The sequence below is a fragment of the Aythya ferina genome (assembly GCF_964211825.1).
Source record: "Aythya ferina genome assembly, chromosome: 11".
Taxonomy (NCBI): domain Eukaryota; kingdom Metazoa; phylum Chordata; class Aves; order Anseriformes; family Anatidae; genus Aythya; species Aythya ferina.
The window spans coordinates 6,655,520-6,675,575 of record NC_140307.1 but is presented as its reverse complement, the minus strand read 5'-3'; the positions used below and the strand labels follow the sequence as shown (position 1 = coordinate 6,675,575).

Genomic DNA, 20,056 nt, shown 5'->3' with positions numbered 1-20,056 from the left:
GTCAGTCCCATCTGAGGTGCTCAGCACCATGAACACTCGCTGAGCTCAGCTGGGTTTCTGTAGGCACTTGCCGTGTTGTCCTCACTACCTCTTGTGCAGAGGGGTGGTTTGCCCCCACGTTTGTGTTTCTGTCATTGAAAGGTGGCATCAAAAATGTATGGCTAGCTTGAGCCCTGGGGCTGCAGTGCTAGTCTAGGTTGGATTGTTTTGTTTTTTTCTCTCGCTTAATCTGTCATAATTAGTAATATTAAAAAGAAAATGTGTATCGAAGTGTCTGGCTTGTGGCTACCAAAAAATTTGAATCCCATAGTCCTTGGGATTCACTCCTACCAACTTGAAATATCTTGAGAACAAAGGCTGAAAAGGGAAGATTTCAAGCATTCCATGGACCTAGATAAACTGTTTGCTTCCAAGAGCTTATTTGCTCTGTTGAGGCCACTTCTGCATTGCCAAATGTTTCTGTGAATGAATGGATTTCAAAAACAGCTTGGGAATTATTCGGTGGCTATTGAAGTCAAGCCACGCTAGCAATCCATGTGCTAGAGGCACAGCTTTGTGGGTTTGCTGCTTACAGTTTGCTGCATTGTGTGGCGTGACTGTACAAGCTTTCTCTAATGCTGGCCCTCTACAGAAGTCCAGTGTTTTCTGTGAATTAGGATGCATCAAGGCTGCTGTATTGCTCTTCCTCTTAATCACAGATCTAGCTCCTACTAAGAAGGCAGGAGTTTCAGATTTCTTCTCACTTTGTCTTGTGGAAGCACTTGGGGCTTATGGTTTAGCCTTTTGTAGCTGAGAAGAAATTTATTGATTTGAATCATTCAGCTTAATTCAATTCTGGACAAGTTTTCTGCCAGAATATTCTTTCTTATTTAAAAAGATCCCTAATGAATAACTGTAGTTGTATATAATGACTCCTGGGAAATACTGGATGCAGTCTCCAGAATCAGTTCTGTGCTGTTTTCGAATGCAGATTGCGAACTTTTGATGTGCATGTCTGAACAGCGCCCAGGGTCCCTTGTAGCCATCTGTTTTTTCAAGATGCTCCCACATTAATAAGCTGCATCTTTGGTATTCTGCGGACAGGTATTCAGTGAGCCATTGGTTGGCTAGGTAATAACTTAAGTAAATCTGAATGCAAAAGTCTCTCTGCGTTGAGTGCGGTGCTGGGACCAGAGTGTTGCCGGCAGGAGAAACCAGGTTGTTTGCACCTAGGACATGATATTTTCACCTGGTTTCAAACCCTTAGCCTGAAGAAGAGTCTGCATAGCTGGGATTGTGAGTCAAGGAAGGGGACATCCATCCATTATGGATGTCTCTCAGAAGTCGCACTGTGAGGCTTCAAGGTATGCATTCTTTAAGAGACACACAACACTTTTCTGGACTGGAAATGCAAGTTGAAATGAAAATTACCTTTGCTTTCTCCTTTATTTGCCCCCAGTGGTACATAAGGTATAGATTCAGGCATGTTCATTTTGATTTTCCATGTTCTGATTGTGCTCAGAACTTTTGGTGTCAAAAATTACATTTTGTGACTCTTGGTCACAAAAAGTTAAATTCATGGAGTGCTTCCAGGAGTCAGTGTCCCTGGAATTTCCCTGCTTTCTGCCTTGCCCCTGCTTCACACAACCAAGAGGTGAAATAAATGGGGGAACAGCAACTTGTTTCCTCTGGGCCTGTACTCACTGGGTAGAACCTCTTGTTGGTGGCATCTTGGCAGGGGCAGAAGAACATTCCTGCCACGTGTGGGTTATGTTTTATAACCTGGATTTTGCTTTGCAGTTGGCTGTCCGGAGCTGTCATGTCCAAACTGACTGCCTTCATCAGTCAAGACTAACGTACATGCCCAGAGAAATCTGTTTTCATTTGCATTTGAGCAATGTGACACATGTCACAGCTAGGAGAAGACAGCCTTGCCATGGAGTAATGCTTGTTGGCTCAGCAACAGCTATAGGTAGCTTTTGGTGAAGGTACAGTTTGGGACCTTGGGATGTTTGGATTCATTTTTCTGGCTTTGTCACTGACTTCTTTAGGCTTTCTTTGGGTTTTATCTCCACATTAACTAATTGGGTAGTTGTGATGTAGTCAGGCTTTGTTGTGGGCTGGGATTGTGGATACTCAGCCTCCACAGTGAAGGTGACTGGAGTGGAAGAGGCGTGCCCTGAACCAGGTCTCTATCAGCTACTATAATGAAGTTGATATCAGTCTGTTAATTTATTTAATGCTAATTGTGTATTATTCCACCTGTGGTTGATCTGTGAGGCATCTTCCTTCACCCTGGGCTATGATGCAGCCTTGTTGCCACCTGAATGCTATCCTTGCTTCCCTCACACCTGCCTGGAGCTGTGGTGTTGAGCATCTAGCCCTTTGCCTTCTGAGCCTTCCCAGGGACTGGCTATTTGGGGCTGCTTTCCTTCCTCTGTGGGTAGCGATGGATTTAAGAGCCTGAGGGTATTATTTTTCAAAGATACTTTCCGAGCCAAACTCTAATTGACAAAAGTGACTTATTCTAAGTGTCTCTTTGAAAATGGTGCTCTTGTTCCAAAGCCACTTAAGTGCTTTTGAAAAATCTTTCTGCCTGTTACTGATTGCAGTAGACTGCTTCAGTGGTGCCTAGCCCATGTAAAGCAGTCTGGATTTAAAGCCTAAATGTTATGAGCCTGGCTAATAAACTGTATTGTAATTAGTACTTTTGGGAGGCAGGAACCAGGGGAAAGCTGGGTGTAAAGGGAACGAAATTCATATAAAAGCTGTCCGTGAAGAACTGTGGAAGGAGATGAAAACACAGCATTTGAAATGGGTGCGGAGGGGATATGCGATAGGAAGAAAATGGGTGTGAAGCTGCAAGGGAAACTTTAATAGGCTTATGTTAAAGCGGACAAAGGATCTAGACTAGCAGGTAGTGAGCTTGCATAAAGAGTGATCCTTTGAACAGTTGGAGTTAATGTAACCTGCAGGTCCCTGTTTTCCAGCTTCCCCTGTGCGAGCTGGGCTGGACACATCCCTTGGTTAGTGAGTCTCTGGTTTGGCTTGGTGCTGAGCAATGTATGCAAAGCCATTCTGACTGCAGTGTCTGAATTTGGGGTTCCTCCCAGAATTTGTTGTGCCACTGCTGTAGGAGCAGTGGTCCTCTGTGAAAACTTCTCTGGTATTGGGTGGGTAAGTGGTGGTGACTTCTGCTTTCCTTACACATACTCATTGAATTTTTGCAGGGTCTGGTGGTTCTACAGTGAGGGGACCCCATAAGCTGCTGCTCCATGTCTTTCTCTAACAAGGATTGTTGTTAATACCACAGGCATGAGGTGAAATTCAGCCATCTGTGTGTACAGCCTCAGCAGACACATTTATTCATTGGCTTTTTGATAGCTCACTTCCCAGTGAACCCCAAGGAACAGAGCTTTCGTCATCTGGCGAGACATCTTCTTGCCTGTGTCTGTTTTACAGGGAACGCGCCGAGTCCAAGTGAGCTATAACAAGTCTGCAAGTTACGGCTAGATCGCCCGGTTAATTGTTCTTTAACTACAAGATGTTTTTTTAATTGCCTCTGTGTTATTTTTCGTGTGTTATTTTAAAGAGCACTTGTAAATCACCTTCTGTTCAGGAGAAAAGGGCTTGCCGTTTCTGAGAAATGACAAAATGGGGAGATGGTGCGATGGGAGGGGAGGTAACGCTGCACGGCTTGTGCTGTGCTCGGGACTGCCCAACTTCAAAGTGCAAACGTCACGAGCCCGCCCTTCACAACTTCCACCCCTCGTTCTTCGCACAGGAGATGCTCAGATAATGACGAGGTTCTCAGGAACAGATTGAAAATCACCTTCACGCCCTGACTTCTTGTCTGTTTGCACCACACTCTCACCGTGCTCACATCCCAACCCGCCCTGTTCTTCACCGGGAGGTTTGGCAGCAGCCGGCATGCAGCTCCTCTTCCTGCCCTCAACCCTGCGCAGATCAACGGGGAAGGAGGAACAAGTAGTTGGGGAGCAGGACGACCTGGACAGCTCCTGTGTGGGCTGCAGGGGAGAAGAGTCTCATTATTTTTGTATCAGCTTGGGGTGTTGGTACTCAGCTGCTCGAGACCCCCTAACTTTTGAGTTACCACGAAGTGCTGTGGACTGATAACACAACGTGGCCATTTCTTTAGTTCCCTTTTAAACGGCTTCCTTCTTCCCATCGCTTACTAAGTAAAAGTATTTTGTGTGCCGGTTGATGAGAACTGCCTCTTATTTCTCCTAAATCCGAGTTCCCATTTGCTGTGGCCAGGCATCCCTGCTGCTGGGTGGGGAGAGGAGCAGGAGAGGGATCAGCAGAGCCAGAGCAGATGAGGAGAAAAGTAGCAGGACTTGTCAGAAAACCTCCTCTCTCAGTACCCAGCCTTTATATAATCACCGTTGTCCTCCACCCGTGAAAACTGAATTCAGCTTCCATCAAAGCTTTTATTAATGCTGCCTCAGAGTGTCCTGCGTGTGTCACTTCTGCCCTGGTTCTTGCCTGGCGGCTGGGAACGCTGCTGCAAGCGGCTCCGCGGGCCTCTCGTCTTTATCTGCACTGTGGCATGACTCGGATGCAACCCTTAGCCCCGAACTCAGCTCTCGATCATAAATTAAGATAACATGAAGTCCTTTGCCTGACAGGTTTTCCTGCCAGGCTTGCATCACGGTTTCTGTTGCGGTGAGTGGCCCTGGTTATAGTGCACAGCCTTATCTGCAGACACAGCGTGTTGTGCTAGGAGTATTTTATTAGATAGACAACCAAATTTGCATTGATGGAGGGGCCACAGGGAAAGAGAAGTGAGGCTGCTGCTGTGTGACAGGTCAGGATCCTGCCTCTGGTACTTTGACAGTACGTAGGAAGGGGCTTTTTTTTGCCAAGAGGAGCCTCCCAGAGACATGCACTTCATCTCTGCTCAGTGTTTCTTCTGATCCATCTGCATAGTGCAGATCAGAACCCCTCGTCTTAAACCAAACCCAGGGTGATGCTGTCCTATTTGCACAGTCCTGGGTTTGTGTGTGAATTGTATTGCCAGTCCTGCATGTCACCAAGTGTCTTTCATGCTGTACGAGTCTGCATTTAAGCTGTTAAATACAGCTTAGGTTACCTTGTCTGGCTTTGTTCTGCTACTTACCGGACACAAGAAAAAAAAGAAAAGGAGATTTATCTCTGAATGTGTCGAAGATGCTCTGACTGCACTCCCTCGGCCATTTACTTTCACAGAGCTGAGCAGCAGCCCCTTTTCACAAAGCTGCTGCCTGCTTATCCCACGTGGACTGTTCATCCTCCTGGCCTGCAGTGTGCCACTTCTATGCTGCACGTCTTAACGCACACAGAAACTCAGTCTGGGGTTGAGGTTTGTGCTCCTTGCATGTTTCTGATGCATTATTTTGCTGCCAGTGAAAGTGCAATAACATTTAAAATAAATCAGGATTCAGGTATCTGCTAGCTCTGTTGTACGTGTGCTGCTGAAGAGAAGTGTAGGCTACAAATGGGTTCTGGCACTGGATATATTTATGCAGATACCCTGTCAGAAACTGAAATATCACCTGCATTCACATGGTGAGGTGAATCTTGAACAGGTTTGGAAGAAGAAAGGTTCTGTGGATGCTTGGTTTGTGGCTGCAAAAGTATTTGCAGAGGTTGGGACTCGAAAGTTTTGCTTTGTCTTAAAAAAGCCCATCTTAGCTGTGATGCTTATCTGTGTCAGAGCAACAGAAAAAGCCTTTCAAGCCTCTCTAGGAAGTTCGCTGTGGCCTGGTACTCAGTGCCTGTGTCTATTTCGAGCTGCCTGTGACTCAGTCCATCCTGCCGTGACAGGTAACAGCCCCGGCAGCCTTTTCGTTCACACCTCTCCAAATGGGGCAGCGCTTTGTTTCCCCAGGGGAGGCAGGGAAAGGGGGACAGTGTGGTGTCCCATGCAGGATCCTTGGGAAGCAAATGCAGAAGGTTAACAGCAGCCCGTTGCGTGGCTGTTTATTGTAATGATTGCCTGCATTACTGAGGTTAGGTTTTTCATGCTGCATGTTTGATCTGTATGGAGCCTGCTCTTGCTACACTAGTGGAAAACAGACTCGTTTAGCTTTGCGAGGCACATGACTATTTTTTTAAGCTATTCTGAAATGAACTGTGGGTTTCCATGGGCGTATTGACTCCTGACCAAACAGGATATCTTCTGTGGGTGCTGCCTGCTCTTTGCACCGCTTGCAGCGCGCAGTGAGCATTGCACTGCAACGTGCATCTCACCTCGAGCACGTGTGCGTGGTGCTGCTTCTCTTGCTGCACGCTCTAATATCCTTTCTGCTCAGGCCACTGAAAATCCTGGCTTTGAACGTGTGCTTAATTTGGGCCGTGTCAATAAGCTCAGAGCTGGTCACCAGAATATAAAATAAATTGTCCTTCACTCTGCCTGGTGAGCACAGATCCGAGCTGCACGCTCGTTGTGGCACCGGCACAGCAACTTGCAGATTTACTGGTACTGGCCTAGAAACAGCGTAAGCACATGCAACAGCCAAGCTAATAACACCCTACTTCTCAGCTGCGGCACTATTATCCCTGTCACGTGAATGCAAATTTCTATGCAGAGACAATTTCCAGACCTTGAGCAGAGCCAGCTTGGGTGTGTTGGCATCGCCACCCTTTCTGCTTGCTCTTCTGTTCGCATGCCCAAAGCCAGCGCAGGTGTCAGCATCTTTGGTGAGAGCATCTTTTAGGTTCCCACTGACTTGGCTGGACTGGGAACGGCGTTGAAAGTAGCCATCAGCAGGAGGAGATGGGACCTCTAAATAAAGGCAGGATTTGGCCCTGTCCTGTGTGGCTGCTGGAAGGGAGGACAAGCGACACCTGAAGACACGGGTGGAGGCACGTGGAAGCAGCAGAGCTGTTTGTGGGCCGGTTGCTTTGGCCCTTCGAGGAATCGTACATTTCCCAGCTCTGTAATGGAGACTGTGGGAGACGGTTCACGTCTGTTTTCCTCTGGGAACGGAGTTGCCAGGCAATTATTTTACACCCTGTAGCACTGCCGACATGTCTCTTCAAGTCCGATCTCTTACCACATAACTGAGAAAATGTATTTTACATTAAAAAGCAGCCTTTAAAAAAGGCCCTTCAGGCATAAAGTCAATGTGTTTTCTATATATAACCGCGTGTTATTAATACAATGAACTTATCTGTAGACTCTGTGGGTGAATATGACTTATCACTGGAGATGCGAACAATATGATGTTCGTTTTCAATGCACTGTGTGTACGGCTCCGTAGCCGTGCCCCCAGCCCTCAATTCATTCCTTGGTGACAAAGCGGGGCAATAGCGTGAGGCAGCTTTGCGGATTGCGTTTTTGCTGAGCATTAATATAAAATAAACAGCCTCTAGAGAGAACAAATCTACCTTGGGTCAGAAATGCCAAGATCTATAGATCTGGGGCAGACAGGAATGATGAATGTGAGCGAGCATTATTGAACTGAGTCCAGAATGGCATGACAAAAGCTTCGCTGGGTTTAGTTACAGGGGCTGCAATATAAGTTGCTTTGGCTGAAAAAAAAATTTAAGGTGGTGATTGATTTTGTTGCTTTTTTCCCCTTTTTTTAATGTAGGTAGTTTATCACTGTGTGCATCGTGTGAGATCATTTTCCTCTTTCAGTCACTGTAGAGCGTTGTGGAGGGGACTAAGGGGGCCCCTTTAGCCCAGGTCCTTGTGAATGCTGAAATGCCTTTGGAAACCGAGACGGACACATTGTGCAGAGTTCCCGGGCTCTGTAAGAGGAGGAAGGAAATGAGGTACATGAGCTTGCAGATAGCACAAGCATCGTATAAGTTTAAATTACGGTTATTGTGTGTTAGGTGGTGCCTTCGCAAAGGCAGCAGGCTGGGTTCCCTGGCATTTCGGGATCCCCAGCCCTGAACCTCTGCAGGTTCAGTGCCCTGTGGCCTGTTTAGGACTGATTTTTAGGAAAGACACACGGACATAAGAGTAACAGGGATCTAGGCAAAGCAAAGCTGTTTTCAGCCCTGCTGCAAACCCGTACAAGGCTGTAGCTCCAGTGCTGCTGCCACCATGCCTGGGTGCTGGCGTTTGCCATAATCACAACACTGTCTGTGCTGCCTCTCTCATCTCACTCCTCTGGACGTGCCTGGTCAGTGCATGGTTTCACACTGTTACCTTTTGGGGATAAACCCAGTAAAACTCATTCCTAGGCACTGGGCCTATGCATCTTGTCCGTCTGACTTCTACAGAGTGTTTGTATCAGCAGCCCTGTCACTGTTTCCATCATAGAGCAGAAACTAACTGAACGTCCTCCCAACCTGTTCAGTGCAGCCATGACAAAACAGCTGTGTGACTTCCAGCAGCCAGGAAATAGTGAGTTCACAGCTACAAGGTGGGCTCCTGGCACGTCCCGCTGTGCTTTAGCAGGAGGCTGTCCGTCTGAAGGCCCCGTGCTGCCACCCCGCTCCGTGCCCTGCATCCCTGCAGGGAAAGCAGCCACCTCGTGGGCTGCACTCCCCAGTGCTCAACCTGGTCTCAACACGCAGGGACTCCTTATAATCCTCGCAGCCTTTTCGCATGATGTCTTTATTTTACAGGGACCTGTTGTGTCTTCTGCAACATTTACATGACTCTGGGTAAATGGAGCTAGTGTCGAGGAGCTGCGATGGCTCCCAGGGTGCAGACTCTTGAGCAAACACACAGCACAGTGCTGGCTTTTCAGCCAGCCGTGTCCCGCACGCAAGCTGCAGCCCTTTGGTCAGGTTACAAACGGGGCTGCTGGTATGCAGGAAGCCCTCTAAACGTGGGGTGTAGAAGAAAGTGAGAACGATTTGACCGTGGGCAGAGGTTGGGTTTGGGTAAATGCGGGTAACACCTCTGCGCTGGGGTTGTAGTAAGTGCGCGTGTTTAAGGTCACAGCCAATGTCAAAGCAAAAATTGGGGCTGTGCTTTCAGCTCCTGCCACTCTGGAGGTAACACAGTTATATTCTTGGTTTCTCTGGCTAAAAATCTGCATGATGACCATTTATTTCCAGGCCCTATTTTTATTTGGGGGTTATTTTTCCATGACTGTCAGTGGTTTTGCACGCTCAGAGTCATTTGCTCATCTTGGAGAGATTTCCCCTTCTGCCACACCACATGTTGGTGGGACCTCAGCTATTGCCGTGCTCCCCCGGGGCTGTGCTAAAGGTGGCGGCTGGGTTTCGGGAGGGCAGGAGGACAGTTTGGGTGAGCACTGTGGCTGTTATGCCGCCGATGGGTGCAGCACCGCCGGCTCTGACCGCAGCACCTCAAACTACAGCCCTGGTCGCGAGGCATTTTCAGCTGGGGAATCTGGAAGAGAAGGAGCTCGCCTGCATGCCTCATGTTCCTTGCATCTCAGACACTGAGGATGTCTCTTGGTGTGAGTAAGGATCAGAACAGCAGCAGGAGCTCCTGCAGCCTGCTAGCACAGCAGGGCCAGCAGACAGGAACCACGCAGTTCCCTAGGGAAGTCCGAAGGCGCCTGCCTGCTTCTGCCTCTCCGTGCCGGTGTGGTCGGCAGCCTCACCCATCACCTTCTGCTTTAGCAGCTGGAGGTTGTGCTGAGAGCCCAGGTGCACGAAGGGGGTTCCCGTAGCAGGGGGCTGGCTTTGCAGAACTTGTGTGTGCTCAAGCACTGTTGGCTGGAGGTCTCTGGAGCAGGGACAGACTGTGCTGTGCCCTCAGGAAAGGGTCAGCATTTCTCCTGGTGAGTCACGGCGCTGTTTCACCCCAACAGCTACTGTACCCCTGTGTCAGGTGGAGCCACGGTCTCCTCTCCCTTGGACCCACACATCTTCACTTGGGTTTGGTGTGGGGAAGAATTATTGCATTGTCTGCAGTCAAGGGCTGGATTTTTAGGGTTTTTCTTTGGTTTTGACCTTGTTCGTCTCTTGGCTCTTCAGTCCAGGACGATTACAGCACTGGCACAAAATGGCCACTGCCTGTACGGGACAAAGGCTGGATTTTCAAAAATCACGAGTCCCATCTGGTTTTGTAGAGCTGACTCTGACACTTCTCAGGTTGAGATCTGGGGGCTTTTGCTGGTGCAGAGCAGCAGCAGTGGGCTGTTCCTGTTCTTCCCTTTTGTGGCTGCTGGAGCTGTCTTTGTCCAAGCTGTGCCCTGGTGTCCCCCAGCAGAAGCTAGCTGCCCCCGGACAAGAGCTGCTGTCAGAATACTTTAAAGTCGGTCAGGCTGGCTCCTGCTTCGTGAGGTTTATCAGCAAAGATTTTCAGTGCCTCCAGTGGGAGGCTATTTTTGTTCTATCCAGGGGCTACCTTCTGCTGTGAGGTCTTTATAATGTGTTTTTTTTTTTTTTTTTTCTTTCTTTATAATATGTTTTTAACAGGCGGAGAAACCTGCCTGTTTAAGGACAACCTTAAACATCTTCATCTCTCGCAGCCTGAAAAGCGAGGTAGTCTTTTATCCAAGGTAAACATTTTTGGCATTTCTGTGACACTTTCCATTTTTTGTGTGTGATTTTCCTGCATAAAACGGACACTGCTGTAGACAGGAGAATGTGCTGAGCTTTCTCCCTTGAGCAGGGATGACAGCGAGCCAGGCACCCAACATTTCGTCTCCCCGCTTTGATGCGTGCCTTGGCTGTCGCGTAAAACCCACGCTGTGTTGCGTTGCACTGAACGATCAGAGCTGGATGACATCTCAAGAGATCAGCCGGTCCATTTTCCTGCCCTTTGGTGAGATCAGCCGTACCTGTGCTGTTCCTGACAGCTGCTGCCCTGTGTTCTTCTGAAAGAGCTCTGCAGCCTCTCCAGGCAGCCTGCTTCCCTGTTTGACAACCCTCGCCAGGAGAAGGCTGCTTTCCCCCCAACCTTGCATTTAACCTGAATCATCTCTGCTGCAGGTTAAGCCTGTCACTGCTTGTGCTGCCCATTTTGAAGGCAAAGAACAAATCACTCCTTTCTGCGGCCATGTGAGGTATTTGAAGACTGTTCTTGTACCTCTTTCATGTTAAATAACAGCTATTTGTTAAATTTTCCCTTCTTTGTTGTAGATTGAGATCTTCTATGTAAATCTTAATTTGTGAGTCTTCTCAGAACTGTTCTGCAATTGAAGATCCAAGTCATTAACCAATTCACAAACAGTTTAAGCCATTTGCTCGGCGTTTTATTTAAATGCTTTAATAAAAGCCTTCTCTGCCAGCCAAATTGCCTATTTGTGCGTCACTGTCTCTGACTGACTTCGTGGCCTCATGCTAGCCTGTGAGCCAAGTCCCTGCAAGGTTTTCTGCTGCTCAATAACCGCGGTTCTTTCCAAGAGAAAGATCGGGTGCCTAGTGTGATGTGTTGCTTGGGGTGGTTTTACATTGGTCCTGTGGGGCGGTGTTTTTGGGATGTGAAGGCTGCACGGTCAGATGGAAAGGAGCCTTAAGAGAGGCTGACAGATCACGGAGTCTCAGGGCTCTGCAAGCACCCAAAATGTGGATATTGATGTATTAGGAGTTGGAAATGAACACGTGTGCAGACAAGTGGTAGGTCACAAAGTGTCCCTTGCTGTTAGGACCTTCCAGCAGGCCTCTGTTTGAATTTGGATGTCAGCTGCTACTGTGCTGTAATTTGTGTGTCCTTGATTTGTAGGTTTTTGGCTGTAAGGGAGACGCGAGGAAACTTGTACGTTAGCAGGGCATACGAGGAGGACAGAAAGCAGTCTGTGTTCCCTCTCAGTAACTCTATCTGCATTTCTCTCTTGTAGGTGAGTGTTTTAACCACCTTGGAGCGGCGATTCAACCTGCAGAGTGCTGACGTGGGCGTCATTGCCAGCAGCTTCGAGATCGGCAACCTGGCCCTCATCCTCTTTGTGAGCTACTTCGGAGCCCGAGGACACAGACCACGCTTGATAGGATGTGGAGGGATAGTCATGGCCTTGGGCGCCCTGCTTTCCGCGCTGCCCGAATTTCTGACCCACCAGTATGAATACGAATCTGGGGAAATACGCTGGGGAGCCGAAGGGAGGGATGTGTGCGCTGCCAACGGGTCCACCAGTGATGAGGGACCAGACCCGGACCTTATCTGCAGGAATCGGACTGCTACCAACATGATGTACTTGCTGCTCATCGGAGCACAGGTCCTCCTGGGCATTGGTGCTACCCCCGTCCAGCCCCTGGGAGTTTCCTACATCGACGACCACGTGAGGCGGAAAGATTCCTCTCTGTACATAGGTGAGGCTCGCTGAAAGTTTTCCTTGAGGCCAGGCATGTCCCTTTTGTCATTTTTGTTGGCGGTGCAAGGGATGCCTTGACGTTTCTTGTCTGTGTGCATCTATGCCCGGGAAGGTAACGAAGCACTGGGCTGTACCGAAGTGGTTGGTAAGCAGCAGGGAAGCACACTGATACTTTCCTTTATTGGAGCAGTGGTAGAGGTTGACAGCTGTGGTAATAATTAGTGTGTAATTAGAAAGATGCTTGCTCCTTTTATTGTGTGTACCCGTCTTGCTTTAAATTCTGATTTTGTTTGTTTACGGTTGAGTTTTAGCTGAAGATTTTCCAAGTAGCATATGTGATGATAACTTTTTTGTCCCAAGGCACCCCAGTTCCTTTTCCCTTCCGAAGCACCTGACTGCATCTGAGCAGTCCTTGCTGTATAAGGAGACAGAAGGGATGCGTGTCGTGGCACTACCACCATTACGTTTCAGCAAGCAAGTGCCTGGTATGGAGGAGGTGCTGCGACCCAGCGTGCTGTGGCAGGACCCCAGATAATGCGATCCCTGTCACGAAACAGGATGCGGAAGCTGGTGATGTCTATTTTGAGATCTGGTGAGCCTAGAGTCAAGCTCATGATTCTGGTGATCATGTTGCAAAATTATTCCAGACGGCTTAGATATGAAATTGGGGTTCGGTTACCCGGTCAAACATCTCTAGTATCTCAGTAAAGTTCTCATGGGTTTCAGCAGCGGTGCCCTCTGTGACAGTTTTAAAGAGGATGCTGTGGGTGAAGCTGTTCTCTGGGGAAAAAAAAAAAGTCAGTCTTGGCTCATTCTTCTTTCTTCAGGACTTGCCACCAGGTAAATGGCTCCAGTGCATTAAATCACAATACAGCTGAAGTATGTGCTGCTGTTACTGGGTTCCTTCTGCAGTTGTTAGTAGAGTTTTTAGTGACAAAAACTGCGTGCACTTGTGCCTTCACCCCTCACTTTGCTTTTAAACATCAACTAAATGGGTGATCCCACTGGTAGCTATTCTTTTTTCTAAGACACTTATAACTGAACACAGCTGTGGGATGGCCAAAGCTGGGCAGTCCCACTGACTTTCTGAAGGATCTTAAATGTCTTGGGATAGCGCAGAGGCCTGTTGGAATGACTGACTCTATAGCATGGTTTCCGACTGACTCTATAGCATGGTTTCCGCATTCCTGGGTGTATTTCTGTCTGGCTTAGATGTTCTTCTACATATTCAAAGTGTGTCTGTGTTTTCCTTTAACCGGCCATAAAATCCTGGCACTTCTGGTATTGGTTGTTATTAACCTTCACTTGGTTCTGTAAGTGCTTGTGAGGGATCCTCTGGATAGAGCAGGGTGATATATAAAGCACAAGGTACTGTACAACCCAAAGGTGAATAATGGGACTAAATTCACTGGGGCAACTTTGCCAATGCCATAAATGATGAGTTGGAATTAAGAGCGGTTCTAAGATTATCTATTATAAATAACGATACGGAGGAGCAGCAACTTCTTTCAGGCTGTTCCGTGGGCATTTTGAAAGCAATGCTTCATGTCTGAGAACAGGATTAAGGAGGGTGCGTAAAAGGAAGATTAGGAAGAGTGATTCTTTTAGTTCCTTAGATACATTCATCTTGCATGCTAAAATACCTTCTTTAAAGTTGGCAGCTCAACCGTAGCTGGGAAAATACAGCCAGAAGAAATAATTTCTTCTTGCTACGTGCAGTTTTGTGATTTTTTCCTTCATATACTTGCTTCTAACCATGTAGCGTTCCTTTCTGCAGCTAGAATGTATCATAATCATCAAATCTTGATCTGGACTTCTCTATATAAATGGTGGGTCGCAGAAGAGTGCACGTTGTGTGCACACTCAACCGATCAGCTGATTGAATGAAGTTTAATATTAGTCCTATCCCGAGCTATCCATCACAAGTAGGTTTTTGGGTAGGGGATGATTAATTCTTACATCAAACTGCAATCAATTTGGTTAGTGAAAATAAAAGCTAGCAGGAAGAAATGAACAGGAAAAAATGTATTCTGTGGATGAATATAAATGCAGAGGGTGCTGGTGGAAATACGTGTCTCCTCGGGTTTGTGAGTGCTTGAGAGGTGGTCCAGTTCCGTAGTTTAAGGCGCCCTTTGAGAATTATGGGCTTGGATTTGTGTTTAACTGATTATTTTTGTTGATGTCGTCAATGCAATTTTCAGTGGCCTTAGCAGAAAGCTGGCTGAGCAGCTTACCCGCTTGGTTCTCCTGTTTCACAGCGGAAATAACTGCGGCGTGTACTGTCACTGGGCTATGTTTGTAGCAGTTTTCTTTCTCATAATAGCACGCTCGCTCAGTAGGGGCTACTCTGTGTGTGACCGGATGAAACGTTTTTGGGTAAGTTCCCTCGGTTTAAATTAGGAGCAAATCTGGCATAGGCTGCTCCCTCAGGACAGAAACTAATTAATAACAGTGGTAATAGTCTGGCCAAGCTCTCCACCATGGCTGGGAAGAAATGATCAGATCGACCAGGCCGTGCTGTCTCCAGTATATTGCTGCTGTCAGGTATGGATGGGCTGCGTTTGGGCTCTGTTGTAGCTGGGGGGAAGAAATAGTCTCTTACCTGGCAGCTTAGTGCCAGTAATTGTTCACCTGCAATAAAATTCCTCTTTTGTCCCAAGGCAGTGAGTTAGACGGAACTAAACCCATGCGCTGAGTTTTTTTTCCTTCCCTCCAAGTTGTGCAAGAGTTCAGTGGAGCAACTTCAGGTAATCTCCTCCAACCTCCGTGCAGGGAAGAGACAATACAGGGAGACTGCTCTGTGTAACAAAAACAAACAAATAATTAAAAAAAAAAAAAAAAAAAAGGAAAAAAAAAAAAAAGAAACCACAACTTTTGTGTGTGTATGTGTTAATATAAATGTGTGTATGCAGAAGAATGCAGATGTGTTACCACGTGGGATTTAAAGTGGGACTTTACTTTCAGTAGTAATGAAAGCCTATAGCATGAGTGAAATAGAACACATTTATGACCCTGAATCTGTGAAATCCTGCATACTGTGGTTTCCCTGCGGTAACATGCACACAGGAGATGGGCAGTGCCCCTCTGCTGTGCACCCTCTGAAGGCAGAGGCTGTTCAGGCTTGTGCTGTCCTTCCAAGGAGGTGGGGACTGATGGAGTTTCGTAATTACAGAGGTAGGGTGACCTCCTACGGGAAGGTATCTCTGTGGCACAGGCTGCTGACATGTAGCTTCATGTTTCTGGAGCTAACAGCAGTTACGGGAGGTTTTCTGATGCCTGCTAACAAACTCAAACAGATTCTGTTGCTGTAGTAACCAGCCCTAGGAAAAGGGCTGTGCTGTGGTAACTGAGGGCAAATCAAATCACAAAGATGCATGCACACGAGCACACGCCAAGGGATGTCCAGAAGAAAACACATTTGTGCTGTAACAGAGTTTGGAAGGTAGCAGGACCACGTCTGCTCCTGCTAATGATGGGAAATACATTCCCTTCCATTTCAGCAACCAAGAGGATGCTCAACCAAGAGCAAAGGTCACGAAGTTGGCAATAACATCGAAAAAATGAGAAAATGTATGAGTTTTCTTAGCTGTTTCAAGTCAGAGAAGTCTTCTGTTATGGTGCTTTTCTCTCCCTGTCTGCTGTCGTATTTAAGGTCTCGACTCCAAAGATTTCAAATCAAACAGGACAGTGACACCTGCATTTATTGGCATTTGGTATTAGCATACCCTCCGAGGGAGGAGTTCCTTGCTCCCTCAGGCTGCAGGACTCATTGCTGCGGTTACGCTGCTGTTCAAATCCCCTCGATTTGTGGCATTATTTGCTTTAAAGGGGGAAAAGCATTTTGAGGACTCCTTACTACACAGTTCCTTTTTCTACCTGCTAATGACTCACTTGACATTTCCCTCCTCTGTGCCTCTTCTGCGAGCTCTTGCGAAGTTCTGTGGAAATCGATGAAGACTGTGTCACGGGAGGGGGATCAGAGGCATCACGGAGCTGATCCAGGGGGAAAACGACAGCGGTTGTATGGATTTGCTGCCTCCCAGATGAGCAAGAGCTTGCAAGCGGTTTCTGGTCACTGGAGTTGCCCCCATTGGTGTCAGCAGTGGTTTGCGTGTTCAGGTAGAGCCAGGGCAGGGCCGTGGCAGGTGAATGTTGTTGGCAGTCTCCTTATGCTCCTTCTGGGCTTCCTGCAGCAGTTACCATTTGCTGCTGAAGCTGTTGCACCTCGTCTAGACCACAGTTACCGGCAAAGCACAATGAATAGCGCGGGGAGCCGGTAATTGATCTGGGACAATTAAAGGCTGCATTATAGGGAGGAAGTCGCTGTTATTCTGTCTCCTGTTGATGGAGGAAATTGATATTGATGTTGGAGGGGAGCAGTGCCAGGCTGTGTGGAGCTTGGCTCGTTCAGAAGAATGCTGGGTTGGTCTTTAACGTGCCAGGGACTTTCATCAGGTTCTCCCAGGCTGTCTCGGTGTTTAACTTCATGCCCACATACCCCACGTGTTCAGGACAGAGGACTGGAGTCCTGGTGGCTCACAGAAATGGCTCTAAGAGGAAGACTGACACGAGGGAAGTCCCAGAAGGGGCAAGCCTGAGCCAGAGTGAGTGATAAGGAGCGATGGGTTCTCCTCTATGGGCAGTACAAGGGTGTGTGCCTGACCTCAGTGTGCTCGGGGGAATACACCTCTTCTTGGTCTGCTTTGTGGAAGGGTGGAAGAACAGAAAAATAGAGAACTCAGCACTGCTGCATGTGTCCGTTTAGCTGCTTTCTTCTGCCTCATCTTCCCAGCTTCTGTTCGGTCTGTACTATGTGTATTTGGGTTTATCTTAGGGCTGCTCCCACTGCTGACCCCAATGTAAGAGGCAAACTCAACAGCATGGCGTTCGGTGCCCAGTTCTGCCCAGATGGGACTTGCCAGCCCCAGGAAAGGGGCAGTGCCCGGCGCTGTCACTGCTGACCCTGACCTTGGCAGGGGTTATTTTGCATCGGACGTGTGGAAGTGCTTTTGGTTTTGTCACCGCAGTTGCAGAGCAGTGCTTGCACTCGCTTCTGGTGCCTTCCTTGCTTGCTGTAAGCATCAACTCGAGATTTGCCGCAGAGGAAGACAAATGTGCCCTAGTTGGAATCTTGCTGTCTCCAGGGATAAATTTGTCCATTTGAAAAATCACTTATGGTAGCTTACGTCAGTCAAAATGACAGCAACCATTGTGTTTTGGAGGAGCAGGAGCGTTTTCGCTACTGACAAGAATTAAATCTGAGCGTATCTATAGCAGTGAGTTAATAGCAAGTTATCAGCGTAAGATGCTGAAATCATCAGAGTTTGAGTCAACATTTTGCGTGTGGCAATACAAAGAAATAGTACTCAGATTTCTATTAGGAAGCGCCTGTTGGCAAGCTAAGCAGTTGCTGTGAACCTTGAAACCATTCATCTTCTGCGTATCTGGTGTTACGTATGGTAGGGTTCATCACTAAATGCCTACAGGGAAAAAGAGCACAAAAGGGGGCTTCCGATTTTAAAAGCAAATATAAAAATGCAGTTCATGACATTAAAGAAAAAGCCATAAAAACCAGAGAGCAGAAAATCTTAACCATCTACAGGGCAACCCCTCTGTTGTCTAATGTCCTTGTGTGCAACTTAGCACATTTGGAGGAGTGTAGAATGAGCAGTCAGTGGTGGCACCTTTCACGATAGAAAAATAATGAATAAATGTCTCCCATTTATTCAGAAGCCTAAGAGTTCTGTTTCCTGGGGGACACAGCATGTAATGCTGGGAAACACGGATATTTTGGAGCTGAAAGCAGATTGTGCGGCTGATTGGGCTTTCATGCTGGAAGCATGTTCTGTTCTGCATGTAGCTTGGTTTCTGCGGTGTGAGAAGCGCTATTTAAAGCTGGTGAGGACCCTCGTTCCCCGCAGAAATGTGTCGAGATGGGCATTGTTTTGTCCCTTCCCAGTTCTTTAGAATATTTTCTCATGCCCAGATTCCCTCTCCGCCTTACCCCTGGATGCTGCTTTCCTAAGCTCACCTGCTTAAAGCTCAGCCAGCCTTGTGCTTTCCTAAGCCCTCTTCCTTTCAAGAGCTCATTTCTCCCACACCTTCCATAGGGGATTTCAGCTGACATTTCCTATTTGTTGTGTATCTTCTGCACGCCCATCAAGTACCTGCAAGTTTGGTGAGGCTGTCCACCTCCACGTGGGCACACTTGCTTGCAGGGTGAGCTCTTGTTCCAGAGAATTGTTCTTCTCCCCGCTGGGGTGTGCAGTTCTATAGGTACGAAGTATTTTTAGCCTAGAGATTTGACAGAATTTTGTGATCGTTTTGTTCGGTAAGTGCATCCTCCTACAGATGATTTGGGGAGCCATTCCTTTCTGCCACCGTCTCCAAAGGGCTGAGAAAGACAAGGTATTAGCACAGCACTGAAAGGAGAGTTGTTGCCAACGTGAGTGCTGTGCTGCCTGTTCATTACTGGGAGGTGTCTTTGCATCAAATTCCCTTCTTGTCTTCCCTGTGGACTAACTCGAATCAGTTTAAATTGCACGGCTTCATGTGGATATACCACTATTAACGGTGCTGGCCTAGCCCACTGATCCATTGATAACCTGCAGCCTTTTATAATAAATTATCCTCCTTTGGGGAGAGATCTCTGTACTCATTTGCTGTGTGTCAGCAGGGCTGGCGTGGTTACACATGGCCCCTTTTACACTGCCAGTGATGATATCCTGGAAAATTAAATGGAAACCTAAACAAGTGTGTAGGGTGTCTTAGAGCAGTAGCAATAATCAATTAACAGGAATAACCTTCCCTACTACAGGCAGGAGGGCTGTTGGGAAAGGCGGTATTTATTCAATTAAATGTCTATATGCACAAAGTCATAACTGCTGTGGGCTCCATTATTTTACAGCAAGTGCTCCAGTTACCTTAACCTTCTGCTAATAGCCTTTTTTTTTTTTTTTTTTTTTTTTTGTTAAGAGTTGAGTAAATAAGGCTTGGGTCCAACACAAATGAATTTGTGAGACCATATTGAGGGTGGGAGCTGTTTCCCTGTTACTCTGCGCTCTGTCTGCTTCACAGCTGATTTTTGACTTTAGGGATTTGCTGATTTTGATGTCTTTTTAAAATAATTTAATTTTTGAACATGTTGGTTTCTCTGTCATGTATTTAAAACAGTTATCATCTGAGAGCCTCATGAGGTACATCATTTCTGTGGCAGCCTCTTTGAAGCAGTGCCCTGGGAGAGAGCTGTTTGTCATTTCAATGGCAGACACGCAGAGGACGGTACGTATTAGCTCGAAGTTCATAACATTAATTAAATAGATTGGAAGGTGCTGAGCTGACCATGTCAAGAACTGAAGGCCGTATTGTACCTCCTTAGTGGCACAAACAGCAGCCAGAGCCAACATGTCATCCTGCGTGTGCCATCAGAGGCTGCAGGAGCCAGCCAGGACAAGGTGCAGGGTTTGCCCCTTTGCCAGCATGAATCAGGGCTCTGGCCTCAGAGCAGTGGTGATTATTTGTTGCATGATACCGAGGCTTGTGTTGTCCTATTCTCTCACCAAAACAATTTGGTATGGAGGATATTCTAGGGTTTGTCAGAAATGATTATCCTACTCATCCTCACCCAAGTGAGCAAAAGACAGCTTCCATGAATTTTGCTGTACCGCTGTAACCTTGCAATAAAAGAAGGTCAGCGAACTGAATGGCAGGGGGAATGGTGTTAAAAGATAATCACTGCCTTAAAGTCGCAAGCAGATCCTGCTCTCCTTTGTATCCTGACACGCACATGTACTGCCTGGTGTCAGCAGGGCTTAACAAAACGTGCCCTGCTGCACAGGGGGGCAGGCAGGGGCTCGGGGCAGCTTGCTCAGCACTCTTACTGCTGC

General features: G+C 47.4%; 1 protein-coding gene and 1 long non-coding RNA gene across 2 annotated transcripts in view; both read left to right on the top strand.

Moving 5' to 3' along the window:
• Positions 1–20,056, top strand: part of SLCO3A1 (solute carrier organic anion transporter family member 3A1) — a 129,732-nt gene that overhangs the window by 10,924 nt on the left and 98,752 nt on the right. The window contains exon 2 of the mRNA XM_084532839.1: positions 11,703–12,168. Within this exon, the coding sequence (XP_084388965.1) occupies positions 11,703–12,168 (466 nt within the window). The remainder of the gene's footprint in view (positions 1–11,702; positions 12,169–20,056) is intronic.
• LOC311443062 lies at positions 2,321–4,207 on the top strand. The gene is made up of 2 exons (XR_014697055.1): positions 2,321–2,448; positions 3,210–4,207. It is a non-coding gene; the product is annotated as an uncharacterized lncRNA (long non-coding RNA).